Below are 21,595 nucleotides of genomic sequence, written 5' to 3'. Positions count from 1 at the left end.
TGTGCTTTTTAAAAGGCAGAGAATTCTCACAGAAAAACCAGGCAAGGCCCCCGGGCAGAGTGTCAACGTGGACACCACGAGCGGAGCAGCCGGGGCCTTTCCGGCGGCTCTTTCCTCTGCTCCCACAACAGGGTTCCTGGAAATTCGCTGAAGATTTCGCACTAAACACAAACATGAACGCCCGCCCGCGCATCCCAGAGGCTCAGCGCAGCCTCACGTGTGCAGGACACCGGCGTTTACGGTACGCCAGTGCTTCACGCCTGGATCACAGCAGGTCCCGCAACTCGGCACAGCCCAAATCTGCCACGCGGACAGCCTCACACCGCGACTTCCTCTGACCCCGTCCTCGCTGCTGGCGATTCTGGGTCTCGGAACCCAAACACCAAGTCGCCTCTTCCGGATGATGCTTCTTACACTTTCCCAGGACGGTGACTGTTCTTGCCGGACTCTCTGCCCCTCGGCACCCGGACGGACGGAGCCCAAGGAGCACAACATGCGGCAATGGCTTGGATGGGCGTCACCCACGGCCCCCCTCGGCCCCCAACAGCCGAGCTCCTTCTGTACGCTGGCGAGAACTTCACCCTGACTAACCCGCACTTTCTCGGGGGAGAAAACCTATATTCCATGTAGATTCATTGGTGATTCTCTAAATTAAATTAACAGTACTTGAAGCTACATTGTAAGTGATCACAAGCTTAAATGAACACCCTAAGGAAACAACCCGTCTCTCCATACCGTTCACCCTACAAAACCACCTCTCTCTCTAGCGGACTGAAGGTTCCAGGGACGAGCCTATGAACAGTGAGCCTGCGAACAGCTGGAACGTGGCAAAACCACACTGAACGTCACCGGCCAGGCCTCCTCTCAGCAGCAGGCGCCCGCACGCAGGACCTCCGTGTCCGGGGTCTTCAGTGCACTCATGTAGCTTTGACAAAGGGTCCTGTTAATTTCAACCCAACAGCCTGGTTTCTCTCAATGGCAAGCACACGTCAAATGGACACGCTCCCAGCAGGACGTGTGCCAATGGAGGGACCCTCTGCCCCCACCGCACAGCCCTGGAGCACACGTCACTCGGGGAAGGACGTGCCCTGGGTCTGAGAGCTGTGTCGATAATGAGGTTTTGCTGACATCCGAGGGCGTCACTGCCCAGGACGACAGCTAATTCACAGACACACACGGTACGGAAGCAGCCAGCACGTCATGGCCCACAGAGAACCAAAAGCACAGTGAGAAGCAGCCTGACGTGAATGAGGACAGGCCGCGGCCGCAGGGGCAAGCTGGAGAACACAGCGCTCCAGAGAGGCCGTCCCCGGCCGCCCGACTGGCACCACGCACGGTGCCGCACACTTGCCCGGCCTCATCCGACCGGCGCCTGGTCCCTCCCTGCAGACGGCTGCAGGCTGTCACCGGGAAAGCTGCCGGGCCTCCTCTGCACGCTGGGGTGTCCTGGGGTGCTCGGCACGCCCTGGAAGTGCCCGACCGCACACTGGGCGATGCCCGTAGGTGCCACCTCACACACAAAGGTGAAGTGAGAGGATGCATCAAAAGCACTAATGATGCACAAGAAAATGCAAAACGTTTCCCTACATTTGAGGAAGGTTATGCAAAAATGTAACCTAAACAGGTAAGTGTCACACTTGCTTTGAAAACTAAGTTACCAAAATGACAAGATCTTTACCATAAAAAATTTCAAAAGAAACGTACTGAATGATTACGGAAATGCCCACAGCACTGACCGGCAGGAACCGATGCTATCCTGTCTCGACATCCACAAATCAAACCGCTCCAAGCACATGTTTCAGTTACAACAAAACGCCACACAAAGCGTTCCTTAAACAGGCTGGAGGTAGATCTATAACCAACTCCAGAAAACTCCCTCCCTGCCCGCAGGTGCCTCCCGGGGCAAAGGGTAGTGAGCAATCCCAGGAATGCAGGAGGGCGAGGGAGGAATGCCGGGCGTACCTGCCGGGCAGCCGGAGCCACCACCGTGCACGGACACGGTGCCTTGACCCGACCACAGACTGCACCTAGGACACGCTACCGCATCTAGAACAGACTGAAACAAAACAGCTCACACCCACCCAAACAGAGCGACACCAAACACATCCACAGGTTGGCCGTCCGGAACCAGGACGGTATTTTGAACCAGGACAACCTTTGGAAAACTGGTAAATGCGGAGAATGAAGCAAGAACTGCCCCTGCCTCTCTGGACCGTCCGGATCTCTGGAAGCACCCTGGACGGCGAGCTCTCTGCGGGAACGACCCCTGGTGCACGGAGCGGAATGGGAGGACGGGAAGACAGCGTCCTGCAGCCCTCCCGACACGGGCGACCAGACATGAAATCGCCCGCTGATCACGGACACCACAAACAGGACACCGACAGGCTGCGGAGGGAACACGCCTCCCAGCGGGAGTCTGTAACCCCTCGGGGCGTGCCGGGACAGAGCTGCCCCAACTCTGACGCAAGGGACAGACAACACGTTCAGCCCAAGGCGGGCCAGGGACGAGACTGTGAAACAGTAAGAGAAAGTGAGAAGGCGGGAAGAGGCCAAGAGAAAGGAAGGTACACAGGGGACGTGTCAGCCACGAGGGACACGCAAAACCTGCCCACAGCGCGTACGGACTTGGGGACCACACCCCACCCTCCCCGCTGGGGACAACTGCAAGCTGCAGGCAAAACACAGCAGCCGAGGGCTCTGAGCCCGTGGAGGGGTCGGACCCTGGAGCAGTGACCCACGCAGGTGAATCTCCTGTGCTCTCCCCTCTGACGGCTCTGCCCCAGGTGCGGTCCCACGGGGCAGCACTGTGGATGCACTAACTGCAGAAGAAAGCCACCGTCCCTCTGGCCAGGGGGACAGAGAGGCGCCCGGCAGGCTGCACTGCACAGGCAGCCGTGGAGGGGAGAGAGCCAGGAAGGGGACCCCCACGCGAGTCGCACACACCGGGACCACAGGGCCACACGGCCGGCAAAGGCTCCGGCCCTATGCAGCCCCCACCACCCACGTGGCAGGTGGCCGAGAGACAGTGGAACAGTGTTTTAAAGTGCTGAGAGAAGGGGGAAAGGTCAACCCAGAAGTCAATGTCTAGCGAAAATACCCCTCAGGAATGAAGGCCAAGTAACAGTATTCTCGCATGAGAGAAAACAAAGGGGATGCTTCAGCCCCAGCCCTGCGGGGTCTAACGTCCCCCAGGCTGCAGGGGAACGTGACCAGGCAACCCGGATCTTCAAGAATGCAGGAAAAGCAGCAAAAAGGGCAAGTATCTGGTTAAATATAAAAGGTTATTTTTTTCTCCTTAGGGTTTTAAAAATATGTAATATGAGCCTCCAGGGCAGATGAAGACACCTTACTCCCAAAAATTTGCTCCCCAATTTTTTTTACTTTAAAAACAATTTTTTTTAAATTTTTTTGTAGAGACAGGGTCCCAGGCTGGTCTCGAACTCCTGACCTCAAGCAATTCTCCCACCTCGGCCTCCCAGAGTGCTGGGATTACAGGCGTGAGCCACCGCGCCCAGCCTCCCCAAATTTTATATATACACATTTATGTATATATTTAAATAGATATGATATGCATGCATACATTAATAGTTACCTTATCCACAGAGGGAGGACAGCCCGGACCCCAGCCTCAGCACAGCTTGGGAGAAACTGGGAGCCACAACGCAGGGGCCAGGGAGGGAGGGAACCAGCCGGGGGGAGGCTCAGGCTCCCGCCCCGACCTGGCAGCTCTGTGGGGAGGGGACAGAGGTGCCAGGGAAGGGGCGGCTGATCGTAAGACACCGCCAGAGAGTGGAGCCTGCAGCCTGGCAGTGCTGGGACAGCGTCCCGGCATCAGGGGACGGGCACGGACCCCAGGAGGAGACTTCAAGGCCCACACGATTCACGGCGGCCGGCGTGGCTCTGTGGACCCTGCTCAGCGGAGGGGAAGGCGGGAAAGGGAGAAGCAGCCCCGGGCAGCAGAGAAAGGAAGAAAAGGGGGCCCACGGACCGGCAGGCACACAGGGAGCTGCGAAACCTGAGAACCGAGACGCCCCCAGTCACCGGCAAGACACGCACAGCAGCTCTCACGCGCGCACTTCGCCGGGTGGACAGCAGAGGGCGCGAGCAAACCAGGAATCCCGTGAGACACCCGACGCCATGAAAAATGAACAAATGGCAGGTCAAGTCCCCACAGACCACCGTAAAAAAAAAAAATGAAACAACTTTACACATGTACACAGAGGAAAAGGTCCCTGCCGCAGAAAAACCACCAGAATGCAGAATAAAATTTCAGTCCACGTCGCAAAAAAAAATTAGATACACTCAAGCACTTGAGGATATGAAAAACCACTTGGAACCAGAAACACAAAACTAAAATGGAACAGGCCAGAGAGAGAGAGACAGACAAAGGGAGAGTGCTGACCGGCTCCGGGCGGAGCCGCAAGGCACACGCAACACTCACGGAGAAGGACGCGCCGCGGACTGCACGGCGGCGTCGCTCGAAGCAGAACTCGGCGCGGGGCGGCAGGGAGAGCGCAGGGGACACGAAGGGACCAGAGCTGCAGGCGGGAGGCAGCAAAGATCACCGAGTCCCCGAGAAGAAAAGTTAAACCATGGAACAAGATCAATACTTAAAACTGTAAGCCAAGAAAATTTTCAGAAACAGAAAAAGATCTGAACTTACACGCTGACAGGCTTAGAGTACCCGAGAAACCATCCCAAGACGTGGCCCAGTAAAGCTACCGGATTCCAAGGATAAAGATAAAATGGGATAAAATCCTCAAGGCCTCCAGGCAAAAAGATCCATCATACGGTAAGATCAAAAGCTTAGCCTGGCACCAGACTGTCCGCAGTGAACAGACAAATTCAGGCAACAACAGAATAGCCTTTTAAAAAAATCTCAATAAAATAAAGTACAAACCTAGGATGATATATCCAGCCAAGCGTCCAAGTACCAAAGCTACAGAAAAATAGTTTTCGATGTACAAAAATTTAGCAAATTCTGTCCCCATCAGCCCTTTCTGAGGAACCTGCTACAGCAGGGCAGGTTCTTCCATAAATAACCAGATAAATATCTAACACCTGCGGCCACACAGCCTTCATCCAACAACGCGGCAAGGCCGGCAGGCACCAAGGCAGCCACGGAGGGCGCAGAAACGAGTCGGCGCAGCCGTGTGCCCAGGAAACCGCGTTCCCAAAACAGGCGGCAGGCTGGACGTGGCCGGGCGGGGGTCTGCCAACCCCTGGTGTAAAGCGACGCCTAGAACACTTCCCACTGGTTCGCAACGTCTGTAGACCACGGGGGGCCACACAGAGACCCGCGCGGGTGAGAGGTCTCCCCACGGCACACGCTGGCACAGCACCAACTCCAAGTGGCCGGGGAAACATTAGGCCCGTACACCGCAAGTCTAGAGCAAGCATTTAAAAATATCTTGAAAAAGACAAACAGTCAATAGACAAACTAAAATGGAAGGCCAAAAAAAATCAAATAACCCAAAAGACAGCAGCAATCAGACGGCAGAAATTGAGGAACAACGGGAAAAACCAGAGTGTACACACAGGAAAACAGCGAAACGGCAGACCCAAATTCAACCGTATCAACAGCAACACTAAACAACAACGGTCTAGACCAGCTCTGTGCAATACGTCAGCTACAAGTCACTTGTGTTTATTTACAGGAAAATTACATACATGTTTGACAATTCAGGTCCCGAACGGCACTAGTCACGTCTCAAGTGGTCCAGGGCCCCGTGTGGCTCCCACAGTGGGCAGCACAGAACAGGACGTCCCTATCGTCACCAAGTCCCGCCAGGCGGTGCTGTCCTGAACACTGCAGTCGGCAGGCTGGGAGCAGGGGACAAGGGCAGACTCGCGTGTGTGCTCACGGACTGCCTCGAGTGCAGACACACGCTCCCGACAGCACGCCTGAGACTCGGGCTGAGCAGCTCCGGTAGCGGAGCAGCCAGGAACAGGTGACACCTGTCACACGTCCTTACTGGGCAAAGAGAGCTGGCAATCCAGACTCCTGTCTGGAGCACCCAGGGGTCACTGCCTGGGCATGTGGGACAGTCCGTGCTGGTGCGTGTTTAATCGCCGCTCTCTGGGGAAAGCCCCGGGTGTGGCGGCCCCGCTCCCGCCACCACGGCCAGACCTGGGCTCCCGGTGGGGCAGCCCTGACGAGGGGCCGGGGGAGGTCAGCAGCCCCGCTCTGTGGCGTGTCCCTCGCTGAGGTGCGTGGAAACAATCGCGATCGCAGATGGTAAAATGCAGTAAAATAACTAGGAAGTGAAGCGTCTGGGGCACTTGCCACCTTTGGTAAATAATTTACTTTATTACAGGGCTGCATCATTTTATTTCAATAACGGCTGCATCTCACAACTGGCTCCCGGCTCCCTGCACATCTCACCGTCAGCCCCCCGGAAGGTGGGGCTGGCGCAGCTGCCACCGAGCAGGGGTGGGTCGCTGGGGGGAGAAGGGTGGGCTTCCCAGCAGGCACCCGGGCTGGGGTCCTCGCCTTGCCGAGTCCTGGGGGATCCCCCCCGCTCTGAGCACCCACCTGCCGGCGCGCCCGCCCCGGGCAGTCGCCGTGAGGGGCAACGCGATGGCATGTCAAGGCCAGCACAGGCCACACCTGTTTGACGTCACCGCTCACGGCAAAGGCTGCGGCAGGTGGCTGGGAGACACAGCCATGGTGGACACACAGGGTCACCAGGACTCGGCACCCCAGAACCCAGGAGGACGGGCCCACCGCGAGCTCTCCGAGCAGCTGTCCCCGCCACAGGAAGGGGCTCTGCCACCGGAATGACCCTGGAGACCCTTCCACAAGACAACCTGCCGGGCAGCTGGGGCGTCTCGAGGACGGGCAGGAAAAGCCACTGCCGGGTGTCAGAGAGAACACGTCACACCGGCTGGAGACACACCTCTGTGAAGCAGGCACATAGACCCAGGGACAGAGTGACCCCAAGTTACCAGGCAGGGCCACGAACAGACACAGGCCTCCTGGAAGGCGTGAGTCTCGCCCGAGTCTGAGCTGTCGCTCAGCGCGTCACACCCTGGGGACGATGGCATTGGCACACGTACGCCCTGGGACAACAGGGAAGCCACTGCCCAAAGCTGTACGTGTTCTTGAGAAAAATTCCTCTACAGGAAAAGGAGGTGCTTCTGACCTCGAGGAAGAAAAGGCAACTGATGACAAAACTGACAAAAATACACGGATTCTTCTACCAGAGTCTCCTTGAAATCTATGCTTCATAGGAAGGGTCGAGAAAAAAATTTTGGAAAACAGTGAATTAGAAATGTTGGCAAGAAAGAGCACGGGGAACAAACAGCAGAGGCGCCGGCAGCCTGTCACCAACCGCAGGCAGCGCCCGTGTCCGGGCTGTGCAGGAGGCCACACCCGGCTCCCAGGAAACGGGCGGCACAGCCCTGCCCGCCGCGTCCCTCCGCAGGGCCCAGAGTCGGTGTTAAAAATAGCAACAGCCGGGCCTTGTTAGGCTTCCTCCAGGCGGAGTAGCTGAGTGACCTAAAAAGGAATTGCACCCTGCAACCAGACGGGGGGGCCGGGGCAGAGGAGCTCCCAGGGCTGCGCTGGGCGGGGGGCTGCCGCAGGGCGGGGGACTGTGCTGGGCGGGGGGCTGTGCTGGGCGGGGGGACTGTGCTGGGTAGGGGGCTGCCACAGGGCGGGGGACTGTGCTGGGTGGGGGGCTGCCGCCGGGCAGGGGGCTGTGCTGGGTGGGGGGCTGCCGCCTGGGAGGGCGCCCGCGTGTGACCGACCCTCTCCAGCGCCCCGCGTGCCACCAATCGGCCTCCTCTAGAAGCCCAGGCCCTGGCACAGCCGACGGGCCCGACCAGGCGCATGGAGCCAGCGTGTGGGCAGCAGGCATGTTCTGCTCACCGCCCTGCACACGGGACGCTGCGAGTTTCCGTGACCCCACTGGCAGGCAGCGTGGCGGCCCGCCCGACCCGAGAGCTGTCTCCCCCGCGCTGTGGGGCCCGGCCGTGGTGGGGCCGTCCACGGGCCCGGCCGTCCGCACCACAGGGAGGTCTGGAGCTCTCACGGTGAGACCCCTGGCTCCCCACCCACCCACGCTCGCCTGTCGACTGCACGCAGCGGCCGTTCCCCCAAACACAGGCGCAGTCTCCCACCAGCCCGGAGAGCTGAGCAAAAAACACCGCTGCTTCCAAAGAGGGCAGGGAAAAGCCAGAAATAGGAGCCAGGTTCGACTGTGACAGGACCTTTTGCTTGGGGACTTCAAAGCTCCGCACAGACGAATCGATTTTAATTTAAGCAGCACTTTCCCCCGACTGAGGCAGAGCCAGGTTCAACCGCAGGCCTGGATCTGCTTCGAGGCCTCCCATGTGCCCCCACTCTCGCCTGGAGCCCACGCTGACCACGGAGCCCACGGCAGCCACAGCCTCTTGGCCACAACACAAAAGGTGCCTGGGAACCCGTTCTGGAACCTTCTCTCACAAAGCCGGCCTGCCAAGCAGACTTTCAGGACGGGCTCTCGCACTCCTAGGGGAACACGGCCACGTGGCCCCCAGCCAGCGTGGGTGCGGAGTTGAAAGGCACCCACCCAGCCCCCACTCGGCTTCCCTCCCTGCCCTTCGCGGAGCCCTAACTATGAGTCAGTCGAAGACGCAATGGATCAATCAATCGAGTCCTCCCCCCAGGGCAGCCCAGCCCCCTCCTGCCTCCCCCTCACCCCACTTCTGGCCTCTGTCCCCCGCAGCCGCTCAGCCCTCACAGTGATGGCCTGGCGGGAGCCACCTGTCCCCCCAGCTCCCAGTGCGACCGCCAGCCCAGAACAGCCGTGGAGCGCGGCCCCCGCGCCCTCTCTGGCCTCGACCCTCTCCTCGGGGGCTGGGTGTGCAGGGCGGCACCGCGGGCTGCACAGTCTCACCACACGGCGGCCGCCACCGGCCCTGGGAAACATGCCGAGCCTTCCGGAAAGAGGGGACAGGGACTGTGACATGCCAACCACCTGTCACTCACGCCAGCCCTGCTGTGCCTGCGAACGTCACACAGCAACTCCAGGTGCTGACGATGCGTCCTTCACGGCTGAAGGACCGTCACGCTGCACGTGATGAGACCTCTCGTCACCTGCAGGAGACCAGGCGGCAGAGCCCCACGTGTGTGACGAGGGTCTGCGTCCCTAGAGCCCCACTGTGGGGTCCAGCGCTGGGGTCCCTGTTGGATTCTGCCACACACGACCCAGAAGGGAGCCGCCATCCGGCAGCTGGTGGCACCGGCGGCCAACGGCCCCACCTGTCCCCAGGTGACAGGCACGGAGGGGACTGGCCTCCGCCTGGGGGGCGAGTCTGAGCCTGGCTCTGGCCGGCCGCCTCCCTTCTCTTGCGCCCGGCGGCTACGCAGACCGCGAGGGCGGACGTGGCATCCCGCTAGGAATCGTGCGCTGGCCGTGTTGGAGTCACGTTGCGGATACACTGGGTTAAGTTAAATGTATATTTTAAAATTAATTTCACCTATTTCTTTTTTTTTTTTTTTTTGCTTTCTTAAACGTGCTCCTAGAAACTTTAGAAACTTCAGGATTCCAGGTGTACCTCACACATTTCCACCGAACCGCGCCACGCCGGAGCCAGAAGAGAGGCCCCCGACCACGTTTCCATGGGAATCTGACATATTCTTGTTCAAGTCTAAGAGCTCTTTATAAAAAATTTTAAAACTACCCTGTTGGCATCACTTTACACTGCGATGTCTGCCTTTTAATAACATTTAAACTGCAAAAGGCTTTAAAAAAACCTGCCAGTTTTATTCAGTCGAATCCATCAGTCCTTCGCTGGGATCGTCAAGTACTTGAAGCTTGGAAAAGCCGCCGGCGCCCAGAGAGGAAATAAGCCACCGCCACGGCCCCCCAGGCCCGCGTGCGCCCTGCGGGGTGGAGGGCGGGCGCTGCAGGGCGGCAGCTCGCGGTGCCCCACGGGCCTGGCGTCCCCCCGCAGCCCACGCTCCCGCGACGGCACCGCCCGCCCGGCGGGTCCCAGGCGCCCTACTGCAGGCGTCATCCCACCACAGTGTTCAGTGCCGGCACCCCCTTGTCAAGAAGCCACGCGCCTGCCCAGGTCACACGGGGTCACGAGGCTAGGGGGCGGCACGAGGACCTGAACCCTCGCCAGGGGCCCCGCGGGGCGCTCAGCCTGGCACCTCACACTGGCCTGGGAAGGGGTTCTGGGCTTCAGTCCCTGTCGACAGACTTCGTTTCGAAGAGAAATGATGTGTCACCAGCGATCAGGGATCACGCTGTCCTTCGCAAGGATGAGACACGCTTGGTGGGACATCTGCGCTCGGAACCTTCTGTTTGAGCCCAATTTCCAGCAGAGGATTCGCCCGCACGTGAGCCAAGCTCATTTCCCTTCACCCCGGGCAGCCCGAGATCACCAACTGGAGCAGCGGCCAGAGACTCGCTCGTCAACGGCAACAGGTCCGAACGGACACAGCCTCCAACTTCTCCCCACGCCCCTGCGTCACGGTGCCCCTGCTCCAACCGAGGGTCTTCACACATCTGACCGTGGGTGTCTGCCCCAGATGAGGACAAAGGCTGACGCCCCTCACAGGGAGCAGGTGGCCCCGCAGGGTCCCCACGCTGGCAATGCCAGCTGACACCCGCCCCAAGACCGCGCCCGCTCACTGCTCTCACTGTCATTATGGCTGAAGACGCTTCCCTCGTCCACCCCACAATCACCCGCTGCACCCGGCCAGGCCCCCGCTGGCAGCTGGGGACGCAGGGTGAGCCAGGACAGACCCGGCACTGCTCCTGGGGGTACTGGGGGCACCTCCAGGGGAGCCACTGGCCCCCCCACGCCCTGACCCCACATCCACTGGCACCGCAGCAGGGGTGACAGAGAGCGAGCGCTCAGGGTGACGACAGCTGCCTGCCCTCAGCCACGTCGCGGTCACTCGGCCACCACAGCAGCGCACCCCAGAAGGGGCAGCTCCACCAGCACTTGTTTCTCGCAGTTTGTGGGGACAGCAGTCCAGGACCAAGATGCAGCCGATCGGGGGCCAGCGAGGGCTCTTCCTGCCGTGCAGACGTGCACTGTGTCCACGCGTGGCGGAGAAACCCTTCCCTGGAGTCTTCTCACGGAGGCGTGAGCCCATCATGGGGACCCACCTCGTGACCTCATCTGACCTCATCACGCCCAAAGGGCCACCTGCTAATACCAGCACCTTGGGGTTAGGGCTTCAACACAGGAACTTAGGGGGACACACCTCAGTCCCTGGCACCGCATGCCCCAAGCACGCAGCAGCCACCCTGCAGCCCCCCGTGCGAGGGGCACCCTTCACGGCAGCTGGGCACGAACTTCGAGGATTCGGAGCCAGAGCTTTGCCAAGGAGGGCACTGCCGAGCCGACGCGGAATCCTCGACTGCTGTGAGGACAGGCTGTCCGTGCCGCGCGGCAGAGACTACTCATGTTGGCACCCCACAGCGAGCTTCGGCCATCTGTCTATCGAGCATCTAAATGCCGCTCAAATAAACACCAGAATCAGCTTGGCGGACGTTTATAGAGGGCTTTGTGCACACCAACAAAACTCATTTTGAGGCCGGGCACGGTGGCTCAGGCCTGTCATCCTAGCACTCTGGGAGGCCGAGGTGGGTGGATCATTTGAGCTCAGGAGTTTGAGACCAGCCTGAGCAAGAGCGAGACTCCTTCTACACTATAAATAGAAAGAAACTAGCCAAACAAGTAAAAAAATAGAACAAATTAGCCAGGCATGGTGGCACATGCCTGTAGTCCCAGCTACCCAGGAGGCTGAGGCAGGAGGATCGCTTGAGCCCAGGAGTCTGAGGTTGCTGTGAGCTGGGCTGATGCCACGGCACTCACTCTAGCCCGGGCGACAGAGCAAGCGGCTGCCTTTGCTTCATGTTTCTGTAAACACACATTTGACGTGAGTTGGGTAAACAGACAGGAGTGGGATTCTTGGGTCACGTGGCAGCCGCGTGGTGGGTGAACTTTGTAAGAAAATGACAAACTTTTCCCAAGTGGCCAGGCCATTCTGCGTGGCCACCGGCAGGGTGTGACACTTCCACGGCACCACATCTTCATCAGCACTGGGTATTGTAGGGGTTTTGTATTAGGTTTTTTAATTTCAGCCAATCTAATGGGTATCCACTAATTACACACTGATTACTGTTAGCTTCGTACACACGTTCTGAAAGACGAACAATGCTGAGCACCTTTCATGCATCACTTGCCGTGTGTGTATCTTCTTTGATGAAGTTTCTACTAAAATCACATGTATGGATGTGTGTGTGTGTGTGAATGCATGAGTCACAGGCTCTCGCTCTGTCTCCCAGCCTGGGTGCAGTGGCGTCATCACAGCGCACAGCAACCTCCAGCTCCTGGGCTCAAGCAATCCTCCCGCCTCGGCCTCCCCAGGCGCTAGGATTACAGGTGTGACCCACCGCGCCTCGCCTTTTTTCATTATTATTTTTGGAATATCTTTTGCCCATTTCTAAATGGAATTCTTTGCTTTATTATTATTGATTTTTAAGAGTTTTTTGTATATTCTAGATATAAGTCCTTCATCAGACATGTGATTTGCAAGTATTTTCCTCCCATCTGTGATGTCTTTTCACGCTTTTAACAGTGTCTTACAAAGAGCAGAAGTTCCTATTACGATGAGTCCTAATTTGTCAATGTTTTCTTTTACGAATTTTGCTTCTGCTGTTGAATCTAAGAAATCTTTGCCTAATCTAAGGTTACAAAGATTTTCTCCCTAAGTTTCCTTCCAGAACTTTTATAGTGTTAAGTTTTACATTTGGGTCTATGATCCACTTTGAGTTGATTTCTGTATATGGTAAGAAGTATGGACGTCATCTGCTTTTCTGCACCTGGATGTCCAACTGCCCCCGCACCGTCTGTTGAAATCACTGCCCTTTCTCCAAGAACGGCCGCTACACCTTGTCAGCCGCAGCCTCGTCTGCGGCCTGCTTCGCCGTCTCGCCTCTGCGGCACTCAAGTGTCCTGTTTCCCCCAAGAGGACGCTGCCACGGCGGCTGTCGCTCTACGGTAAGTCTTGAAATCCGAACATGGCTCCCCAAACTTAGTTGTTGTTTTTTAATCTGTGTGGCTATTCTAGTTCCTCTGCTTTCCCATATAAATTTTAGAATCATCTTGTAGACATCTACCAAAAAGTTGTGCTGAGATTTTGGTTGGAACTGCATAAAATCAGAGTATCCATTAATGCAGAATTAGCATACTAACATAACTATGTCTTCCAATCCATGAAGATGATATATCTCTCAAGTTTCTAATATCGTCTCTGATTTCGTTCATCAGTGTTTCCATAGCTTTCAGTATACACATATTGACATATTGTATTAGATTTATACACAAGTGTTTCATTTTAGTGCTGTTGTATGAATGTTATTTTTAAGTTTCTGATTACTCATAGCCAGATTTGAGGACCAGGACCCGGAACCACGCCCAAGAAGTCTTGAGCAAGTGGACTCGCTGTGGCTGGGTTACAGTTTGGTTTTATGCATTTCAGGGAGGCAGGGGTTACAGGTAAAGTCATAAATCAATACGTGGGAGGCATACATTGGTTTGGCCCGAAAAGGTGGGCCATCTTGAAGGGGGCGGGAGCTTACAGTGGGTTTAAAGATTCTTTGATTTGTAATTGGTTAAAGACATGAAGCTTTGTCTAAAGGCTTGGAATGTTTTAAGATAAGGAGCTGTCAATCAGACACAAGCCACGGACATAGACTTGTTGTGTAAATTGAAGACCTGCAGGTTTGTCTTGCATATCCTCAGGCCTGTTAGTGGGTTACAAGGGATTCCCCAAGAAGGGAGGGGGCATGATGAGGCCTGTCTGACCTCCCTCCTCCCGGCAGGCAGTTTAGTTTTAGGGTATCCCCTTGGCCAAGAGGGGGACCATTCAGTGAGCTGGTAGGGGGTGAGCCTTAAGATTTTTATTTTACTTCACATAAGTAAGAAATATTTATTATTTCAATGAGAAAATGTTAATACCTGCTCAACTTATATTTATATGACAGTGAACATTACATCCTGTTTTAAAAAATTATCCCCAGTATTACCATAAGCAAACTTTAAACAACCTAGGAGTCCATCACTAGAAAAACAACTTTAAAGAATTAAAGTCTATCCATATCTTGAAATACTCTGAAGTTGTTAAAACAGTTAGTATATACACACCTAGAAAGATTTCCCAGCTTACAAAAGAGAGAGAGAGAGTAAGCTGTAAAAACACCTGCATCCGTGACGCCCTCGTGGAGGCTCACAGAAGGTGCATTTCCCCATGTCCACACGGACAGACACGTATGATGGGGCGTGTACATCACACTGGAGATGGAACTGGAGCAGAGAGGACATTTACACTCTTCTGCTTTGTTCGGTTTGTCCGAATGCCACTCAACTGCCACGCACACGCCACGTGCCGGACACAGGCAGGCGCTGGGGACACGGGGAAGGGCAGGGCAGGAGCGCGAGCTCAGGCGCCGTCTTCCCGAGGGGGCCTCGCTGCCTCCCCTGCACACCGGAAGAGCCGCGGTCGGCACCTGGCGGCATGGGCAGCGGCTGTGCCTCCTCGCCCTTCGGGTCTCGGACCAGGCTCTTCCAGAGCCCCCTCGGCCACCCACGGACGGCTCCTCCAGTCCCCTCCAGTCCCAGGCGGTTCACCTCCTCCGCCCGGCCACGCCGGTGCGCCCGGCCCAGGAGGGAGGAGGACACAGCCACAAGGCAGAGCAGCGGGAAGGGGCAACACAGAGTCACGCCACGGCCCAGTGCCAGCGAGACCTGCCTGGGAACGGCACCGAGGGCCTGACTCGGGGGCAGACAGCCAGGGTAGACAGTCAGGTGACAGGGACTCACAATGTGGGTCTGTGCAGGCTCACGGCCTTTCTGAGGTCGGGCCCCGACCTGAGCACCCACAAGACAATGGGGGGCACCTGCAGGGGCCTGGGGAAGAGCCAGCACACGGAGCCCGAGGGGGCAGGAGTGGCCGGCTCCCGCCCTGGGCAGTGGCCCGAGCCCAGGCTGCCACAGAAGGTCCTCGGCAGGAGGAGGCGCATCTCCCCACCCACCCTCCAAACTGCTGGAGGCCAGCACAGCAGGACTGTGCCCCCAAACCAGCTCCATTTCCCAGGGCAGACCCTCCACGAGCTCTGCACCGTGGAGCTGCACGGTGCTGCCAGCCACACAGCCCTGAGGACCGGACAGCGGCCAGAGCTACAGACGGGCCTGTCACCCACGTCCCCACACCACATCCCACACACCACCTCATCCCAGGTCCCTGCGACCCCTGTCACCACCATGCCCCCGGCACTGCTGCCTGCCCCCCGACGTTGGGCCACACCCAGCAGAGCGCTGCGGCCTGCCGCTGCAGACACCGCCCAGCCGGCCCATCTGCCTCCTGGTCTGGCCTAAGGCCACGAAACCGTCCCTCCGGGGATGCAGAGAGCGGAGAGAGGAATGCCCACCGGCAGCAGTGTCCTCACGGGTTCATGAACAAAGCACGCAGGCCCTTGGTTCATCACTGCAGCCACGGAGGGTGGGGACCGTCACCACCAGGAGGCCCCAGGCCCAGGCCTCAGGCCAGGCCAGCCACACTGAGCAGGCCACGTCCCCACAGCTGAGGCCACAGCCCAGCCAGAAGCTGCAGTGCACAGGGCTGGAGGCCCGGGCAGCCCTGCTCAAAGCAACAGAGAGCCACCTAGGCCCTCGGTCCCAGAGCCCTTTGCCCTGACTCAGCGTCCGCGCTGTCCCCAACATCCTCCCAGACTCCTGGACCTTCCTGGCTTCAAGCAGGGGGCCTCCCCTCAGTCCCAGCCTGCCCGCCCCCCTGCTGGGCCCGTCCGTCCCGCAAGGACGGGGCCCTGGAGAGAAGGGGCCACCCAGCTGCTTCCCCAGGGGCAGGAGCGAAGGTGTGAGTGGTCCCATGACGCGGGCGCCGTCCCTGTGCCCCAAGAGCAAAGGGACCCCAGGCTCCGGCACCCAGCAGCCGCACCTCACCCCCAGCCGGCCTCCCCGGACCTCAGCCATCGGCTGCCACGAGCCTCCCTCCCAGAGTCCCACGGGTTTGAAAGGAAACTCAGTGAACCAGAAAAGCTACCTGTAAAAGCCTCAAAATCCTCCCACACGGCAAAGTCTGCCTGTGGGTTCCACATCAGAAAAGACCACAAAAGGCAGCCACGTCCAAGGCTGCTTCTAGACTCAGCGCAGAGAGGCCAGGCAGCAAGGACACGTGAAGCTTCTGAAACAAGAGAGCCCTAAACGTGGCCCACAGCTCCTCACAGAAAGGGACCCACATAGGACAGCCTGTCTCCCCTGCACCGGCCCTAATAAGCCAGTGTCCAGCCCCGAGAATCCGGAGCAAGTGTGATATATTTCAGGTGCAAAAGGGAAGAAGGGAGCTCTCGAGAGGGGGTCCGGGCTCCGCGGGGACAGGGTGGTGCCTCCACCACCCCACGGCCAGGCTGGGGCTGCTGCTGGTCCGGACTCGGGGCGCCACCACCCAAGCAGCCTCCTCCGTCTGCGCGCAGCCCACCACGCACCCAGCAAGCTCCTCCTCGGCCTCCGCCACGCCACGTGCCGCCCCGGCACTGCGCACGCTGCGGAACATGCTGTCTCCGCACGGCTGCCGCCACAGAGACCAAGACGGGGGACTCACACGGCACGCGTGTGCCCTCACAGCTCCAGAGGCTGGGAGGCCACGACCACGGCCCTGCCGATGCCGCGTCTAGTGAGGGCCTGCTCCTCACAGATGGCGCCTCCTCCCTGCGCCCTCCCGGGGTGACAGGGGCCAGGCAGCACTCCAGGCCCCTTTCTAAAGGCACTGATCCCCTCACGGGGTGGAGCCCTCAGGACCTAATTGCCTCCCAAAAGCCCCACCTCCTCCACCGTCACCTCGGCGGGGAGGACTTCACCACAGGAACTGGGAGGACAGCAGCGTTCGAACCACAGAGCCAGGTCTGGCTCCTGCACTCGGGGCCGAGCACCTCCCGACACGGGGAAGACCCAGCTCCCCGGCCACGCGTCCACGGGCCTGACGTTGGGGACGGCAGGCACAGCGTGGACGGGAGGCCAGCCAGGGGTGACGCCAGGCGCTCTGGGGCCAGGCCCAAGTTCAGGACCAAACACTTGGAAGACCCAGACCCCACAGGCCTCAAAGCCACCTCAGAACTGACCGTGGAAACACAAGCCTTATTTTCTCCTGCCTCCTGCACTTTCTACAGTGGTCACGCTTTACAGAAAGGGTTTCAAAAACCACCAAGGTCACGTTCAGCTCCTCTGTTTATAAAAGGAACTTGTTCAAGGCTACTTTAAAAATAAAATAATTGCATAATGGAAACTCTAGGATAAAAAAACAAACAAACAGCTCAGAGACTCAGCGTCTGTGCGATTCCTCTGACCCCCAGGCCTGGGCTGCCGGGCACCGTGGCTGCTGCGTGTCAGCCCTTGACCAGCCGGGCCCCTCACTGCCAGAAGCCCACCAGGCCCCTGGCCACTTGGCCAGCCCCCAGGCGACCGAGTCAGGCTGAAAAGGGGAGATATGTGCTGAAATCTCACTTTTGAGAACAGTCATCTCTAAGTGTCACTGAAATTTCTTCCTTCTGAAGAGGCTTCTGCCGGAAAAACCAAGAAAAATTGGTTTTAAACCAGGAAAAACTACACACAGCAAATCATCAATCACTATTTTTCACTGAAAATTATGCTATGGTCTTTTGTGAAGGCTCAGTGTTCCAGAAAAGACACCAGACCATGCCTGTCCTTCCGTGGGGCTCTGCAGACCCAGCGCGGCCTGTGCGGAGGGGAGGGGCCCGGGAAGGCAGGGCCGCCACGGGCCGGGGTTCTGCGGGGGAGGGGGGGCCGTACTGCATGGGAGGAGAACCGCTTCGCCCAGAAGGCATTTCCAGACCGCTGGCTAATCCTGCTATCAAAGTCACAAGTAACAGGAAAAAAGAAAGTTTGGAAGTGTATGTACGCTGAGCTGGCCCTGCACCTTCGGAGCGAGCCCCCCTGGGGTCTCACCTCCCACTCTGAGTGACTGCCGCCCCCAGGGCCTCTGCCTGAAGACAGCCCCCGGCACAGGAACAGGACCCAGCCCGGGAATGTGCAGGAATCCCCCACGCTCCGTGGGGCACCCACCGGGACCTCACGGATGCCCGCGAGATACCCCAAAGGCCACCCCGCCTGCCTACCCATCAGGGCCTCCGCTGTAGCTTCACCCTGCAGCTGTTCACGCCAAAATACTCGTGACAAAGCCCAGGAGGCCCAGAGAGCTGGATCTGGGCTCCTAGCACAGCCCAGTGTGTCCACGCCAGGGCCACTCTCAGCGTAGGCAGGCAGAGACGGCTGGGCCCGAGCCACTGTCCAGGGACGGCCCAGCCCCGGAGGGGGGCCCACGCCCAGCCCAGAGAGCAGCCTCCACTGCAGTGGGCCTGGGCGCTGCATCTGGCGGGCCCAGCGGGCTACAGGTCATCCCTAAAGCCCTCGAAACCCAGATTCTACCTGGGCAGGACAGAAAATGGGAGGGAAAGAGCTCAAACCACCCAAGGGATAAAGGCCCAGCCCTGCCCACCACCCAGACCCTCCTCTGACGGGGCCTCCCCTCTGCCCACTCACTGTCTGAGACCCTCCTGTCAGCCGCTCCCCATCCCTACCCCCAGGACCCTCCCTCCAGATCCTCTCCTGATTGGACCCCAACGTCTCCTGTAGGGACCCGCCTTCTGTTCCCATCCCAGAACAAAGCACAACCTCAGTAACAGGAGTCCATCCAGGTAAGTCAGCGAGTGAGGGACTCCACCTACAAAGCCCCAGGCAGACACCCCTGGCTGAAGACAGAGCAGGAGGGGCCCACGGGGCCTCTGTGTCAGGTGGGACACGCACAGCTCAGCCCTGCAGCCAGAACACGTGGCCATCCCCATGATGCCCGCACGGCCTGCAGCCCCAGAGCAGCACCCGGTCTCCACGGCCCAGCTGCACCCTCCAGTAAGCGGCCAGGGGCACGGGCGCACCGGGTGGGCCTCTGGGTCCACGTTCGCCTGTCTGTGCTCAGGCCACACGGGCCCAGAGCCAGCGAGTGGCACGGGCCATCCAGGACACAGACGTCAGACGTGGACCCACCACACTGCCGCCCTGTCCCTCAGGTCTTGGGTCCCTGGCCCTGAGGCCCCAAGGAAGGGAGGCCTGAGGCCACCCCCACACCTGCCACCAGCTCCCGTTCTGTCACACACAGAGCTGCCCGAGCAGGGGCAGAGGACAAGGGAACTCTGAGCCGCTCCTGCACGCACCGAGGGGCCAGCCTGCCCTCTCGGAGGGGAGAGGAGGCCCCTGGAGCCACGGCAAGAGCTCGGGCTCCGCCCGGGGCAGAAAGGCCACCCGCCTGCAGGGGCCGCTGCCGAGACCCGGCGTCTGTCCGCGGCTGCGGGGCACCGTCAGGAATCGCGGGCACCGTCAGGAATCGTGGGGCACCGTCAGGAATCGCGGGGCAGGCCCAGGGCACCGCGATGTCTCCTAGGTAAGTGCTCCCCTGGGTCAGCGCCCAGTTTTACCAGGATCACGTAAAATATGACAGGGATAAAATGAACCAGGAAAAGCAGCAGTTTTCACAAAAACCAAAGGGAAAATATGCAAATACGACGTCAGAGTCTAATTTCAGCTCTGAACGTGGTCAGGTCGTGCTCCTGGTCCGCCACACACAAGAGCACAAGTGAAAACCAGCCCTGGAGCGGGAGCTAAACTGGACAGGAAGGGGTGTTCTGCCCGGACAGGGGGCTCCCCGATGGGCACACACGGCAAGACCCTGCCCGCAAGGCACGCCCACCAACGCGCCCCTGAGATGCGGGTGGCCGGCAGGGGCCCGCCACATGCAGCCAGTACCCTGGGTGGGGGTGGTCGGGGGGTGGCAGGGGCAGCTTCAATTCCCAGGGGCCTCCTCTCCAACCAGGCGCTGAGCAGATGATGGTCAGTATATTATAATTGGCCCTTTAATGAATGCATTACATCTACCCCTTTGATTTATAAATACTTCATGCCTTAAAAAGGGAGAAGTTTCTCTCATCTGCACATCTGGCCAAAGACTACCAAGAGGGCCATCGGTCCCTTTAGAACAAAAGCAGGTCTGTTACCGCATGTGGAGCACACACACTCCCCAGGCTCACACTCATGCACCCTCCCTATGGAGTGGCTCGGACGCTGGCAGGCGGGGCACAGACCCCGAGACAGGGCAGAGGCCCCTGCACCCCCAGCCCTGCCCTGGGCCCGCACCTCCCCCCGCCACCGGCGTCTGACTGCATCTCCACCAGCAAACCCGCCAGGGGAGACACGCAACTGCTGGGAAGCCCCAGAGCGGGGCAGCCTCCCAGCCCCGCAGGGCCCTGGGCCTCCACTGCGCCTCGCCCAGCCCCCCTCCACCCCCCAGCCAAGGAAACTGCAAACCATAAGCAGCCCTCAGTCCCCAGCTCAGCCCTGCCCGAGGGCAAACACACGGGCACCTACGTCCATCCACAAGGCACCCCACCCCACGCCCGCCCCCTCGCCGGCCCCCTCACCGGCCCCCAGCCACGCTGGATGTTGCCACACTGCGCTTCTCACCCGCCAGGTCTCCCCCAGCGTCCCCCATCAGAGTGTCCTGTCACACCCCACCCGGGCCCCACCAGGCCCAGTCACAGGACCAGGGGCTCCCTGCCTGTCGGGAACGCTCGCCATGGGAGGGCAGGGGCATCCCAGCATCTGAGACAGAACACGCCACAGTGCCACACTGGACGAGCACCTGCTCAGCGCTAGACCGAGGGGCCTGCCCTTGACCCGACAGCTCCAGCCTAAAAGCTTCCCAAGTGGTCCCCTCCTCCCCAGCCCCAGCACCACCTTCCACCCAGGCCCACCGGGCCCTCGTGTGACCACCCGGCTGGGCCCTGGGCGGTCCCCACTCCACCCCACAGGACCCTCCTGAAAGTCACTTCCAACCTCGCCACCCGGGACGACACGGAGACAGGAGCAGGGGACCCGGGCCAGGAGGGGGCGGGGCACGAAGGGACCTCCAAGGAGGACCTGCCCCCGCCCCCCGCCCCCCGCCCCGGCCACGTGAGTGGCGGCCTGAGCGCAAAACAGATACGCGCAGAGGGGACGCGCCTGGCAACAGCACACGCCTGCTTCCCACAGACACACGCCACCCTCGCACAGAATCCCCCACATAAAAGGAAATACTTGTCACAGGAGCGATTAATCTAAGAGAGCATGCTCTGAGTAGCTCTTACCTGGTAAAATTCCCGAAGCCAATTCTTCTGTAGGTTTTCAGGCTGTAATTAAGAAAAGAAAACACAGTCAAACCACGGACACAGCCCCAGACAGCTACAAGCAGAAGCCTCTGAGAAGAAACCTATGGGCTGGCCTCACAGAGGGGGCTGCACGGGGACCCTGCTCTATGTCGGGGCCCCCAATCCACGTGAGCAAACCCCGACCCACAGGGGGGACCCAGCTCCACGAAGCGGGGACCGTGTTCCACAGACTGTCCCAGGGCATGAAGCTCGGGGCAAACCTCGCCTGGCAAAGGCAGGCACACATGCCCTGCACGCCCGACTACAGCCGCCCTGCCCCGTGGGGGGCGTGACGAGGGGCAGCACTTGTCTGCTCC

General features: G+C 59.3%; 1 protein-coding gene across 1 annotated transcript in view; it reads right to left on the bottom strand.

The window, feature by feature from the left end:
- INPP5A (inositol polyphosphate-5-phosphatase A) overlaps nucleotides 1-21,595 on the bottom strand; it is a 170,683-nt gene that overhangs the window by 103,038 nt on the left and 46,050 nt on the right. Inside the window, exon 2 of the mRNA XM_069460100.1 lies at nucleotides 21,219-21,260. Within this exon, the coding sequence (XP_069316201.1) occupies nucleotides 21,219-21,260 (42 nt within the window). The remainder of the gene's footprint in view (nucleotides 1-21,218; nucleotides 21,261-21,595) is intronic.

Source organism: Eulemur rufifrons, chromosome 28 (genome assembly GCF_041146395.1).
Source record: "Eulemur rufifrons isolate Redbay chromosome 28, OSU_ERuf_1, whole genome shotgun sequence".
Taxonomy (NCBI): domain Eukaryota; kingdom Metazoa; phylum Chordata; class Mammalia; order Primates; family Lemuridae; genus Eulemur; species Eulemur rufifrons.
The sequence above is the reverse complement of the archived record's forward strand: the minus strand, read 5'-3'. Positions and strand labels throughout refer to the sequence as shown.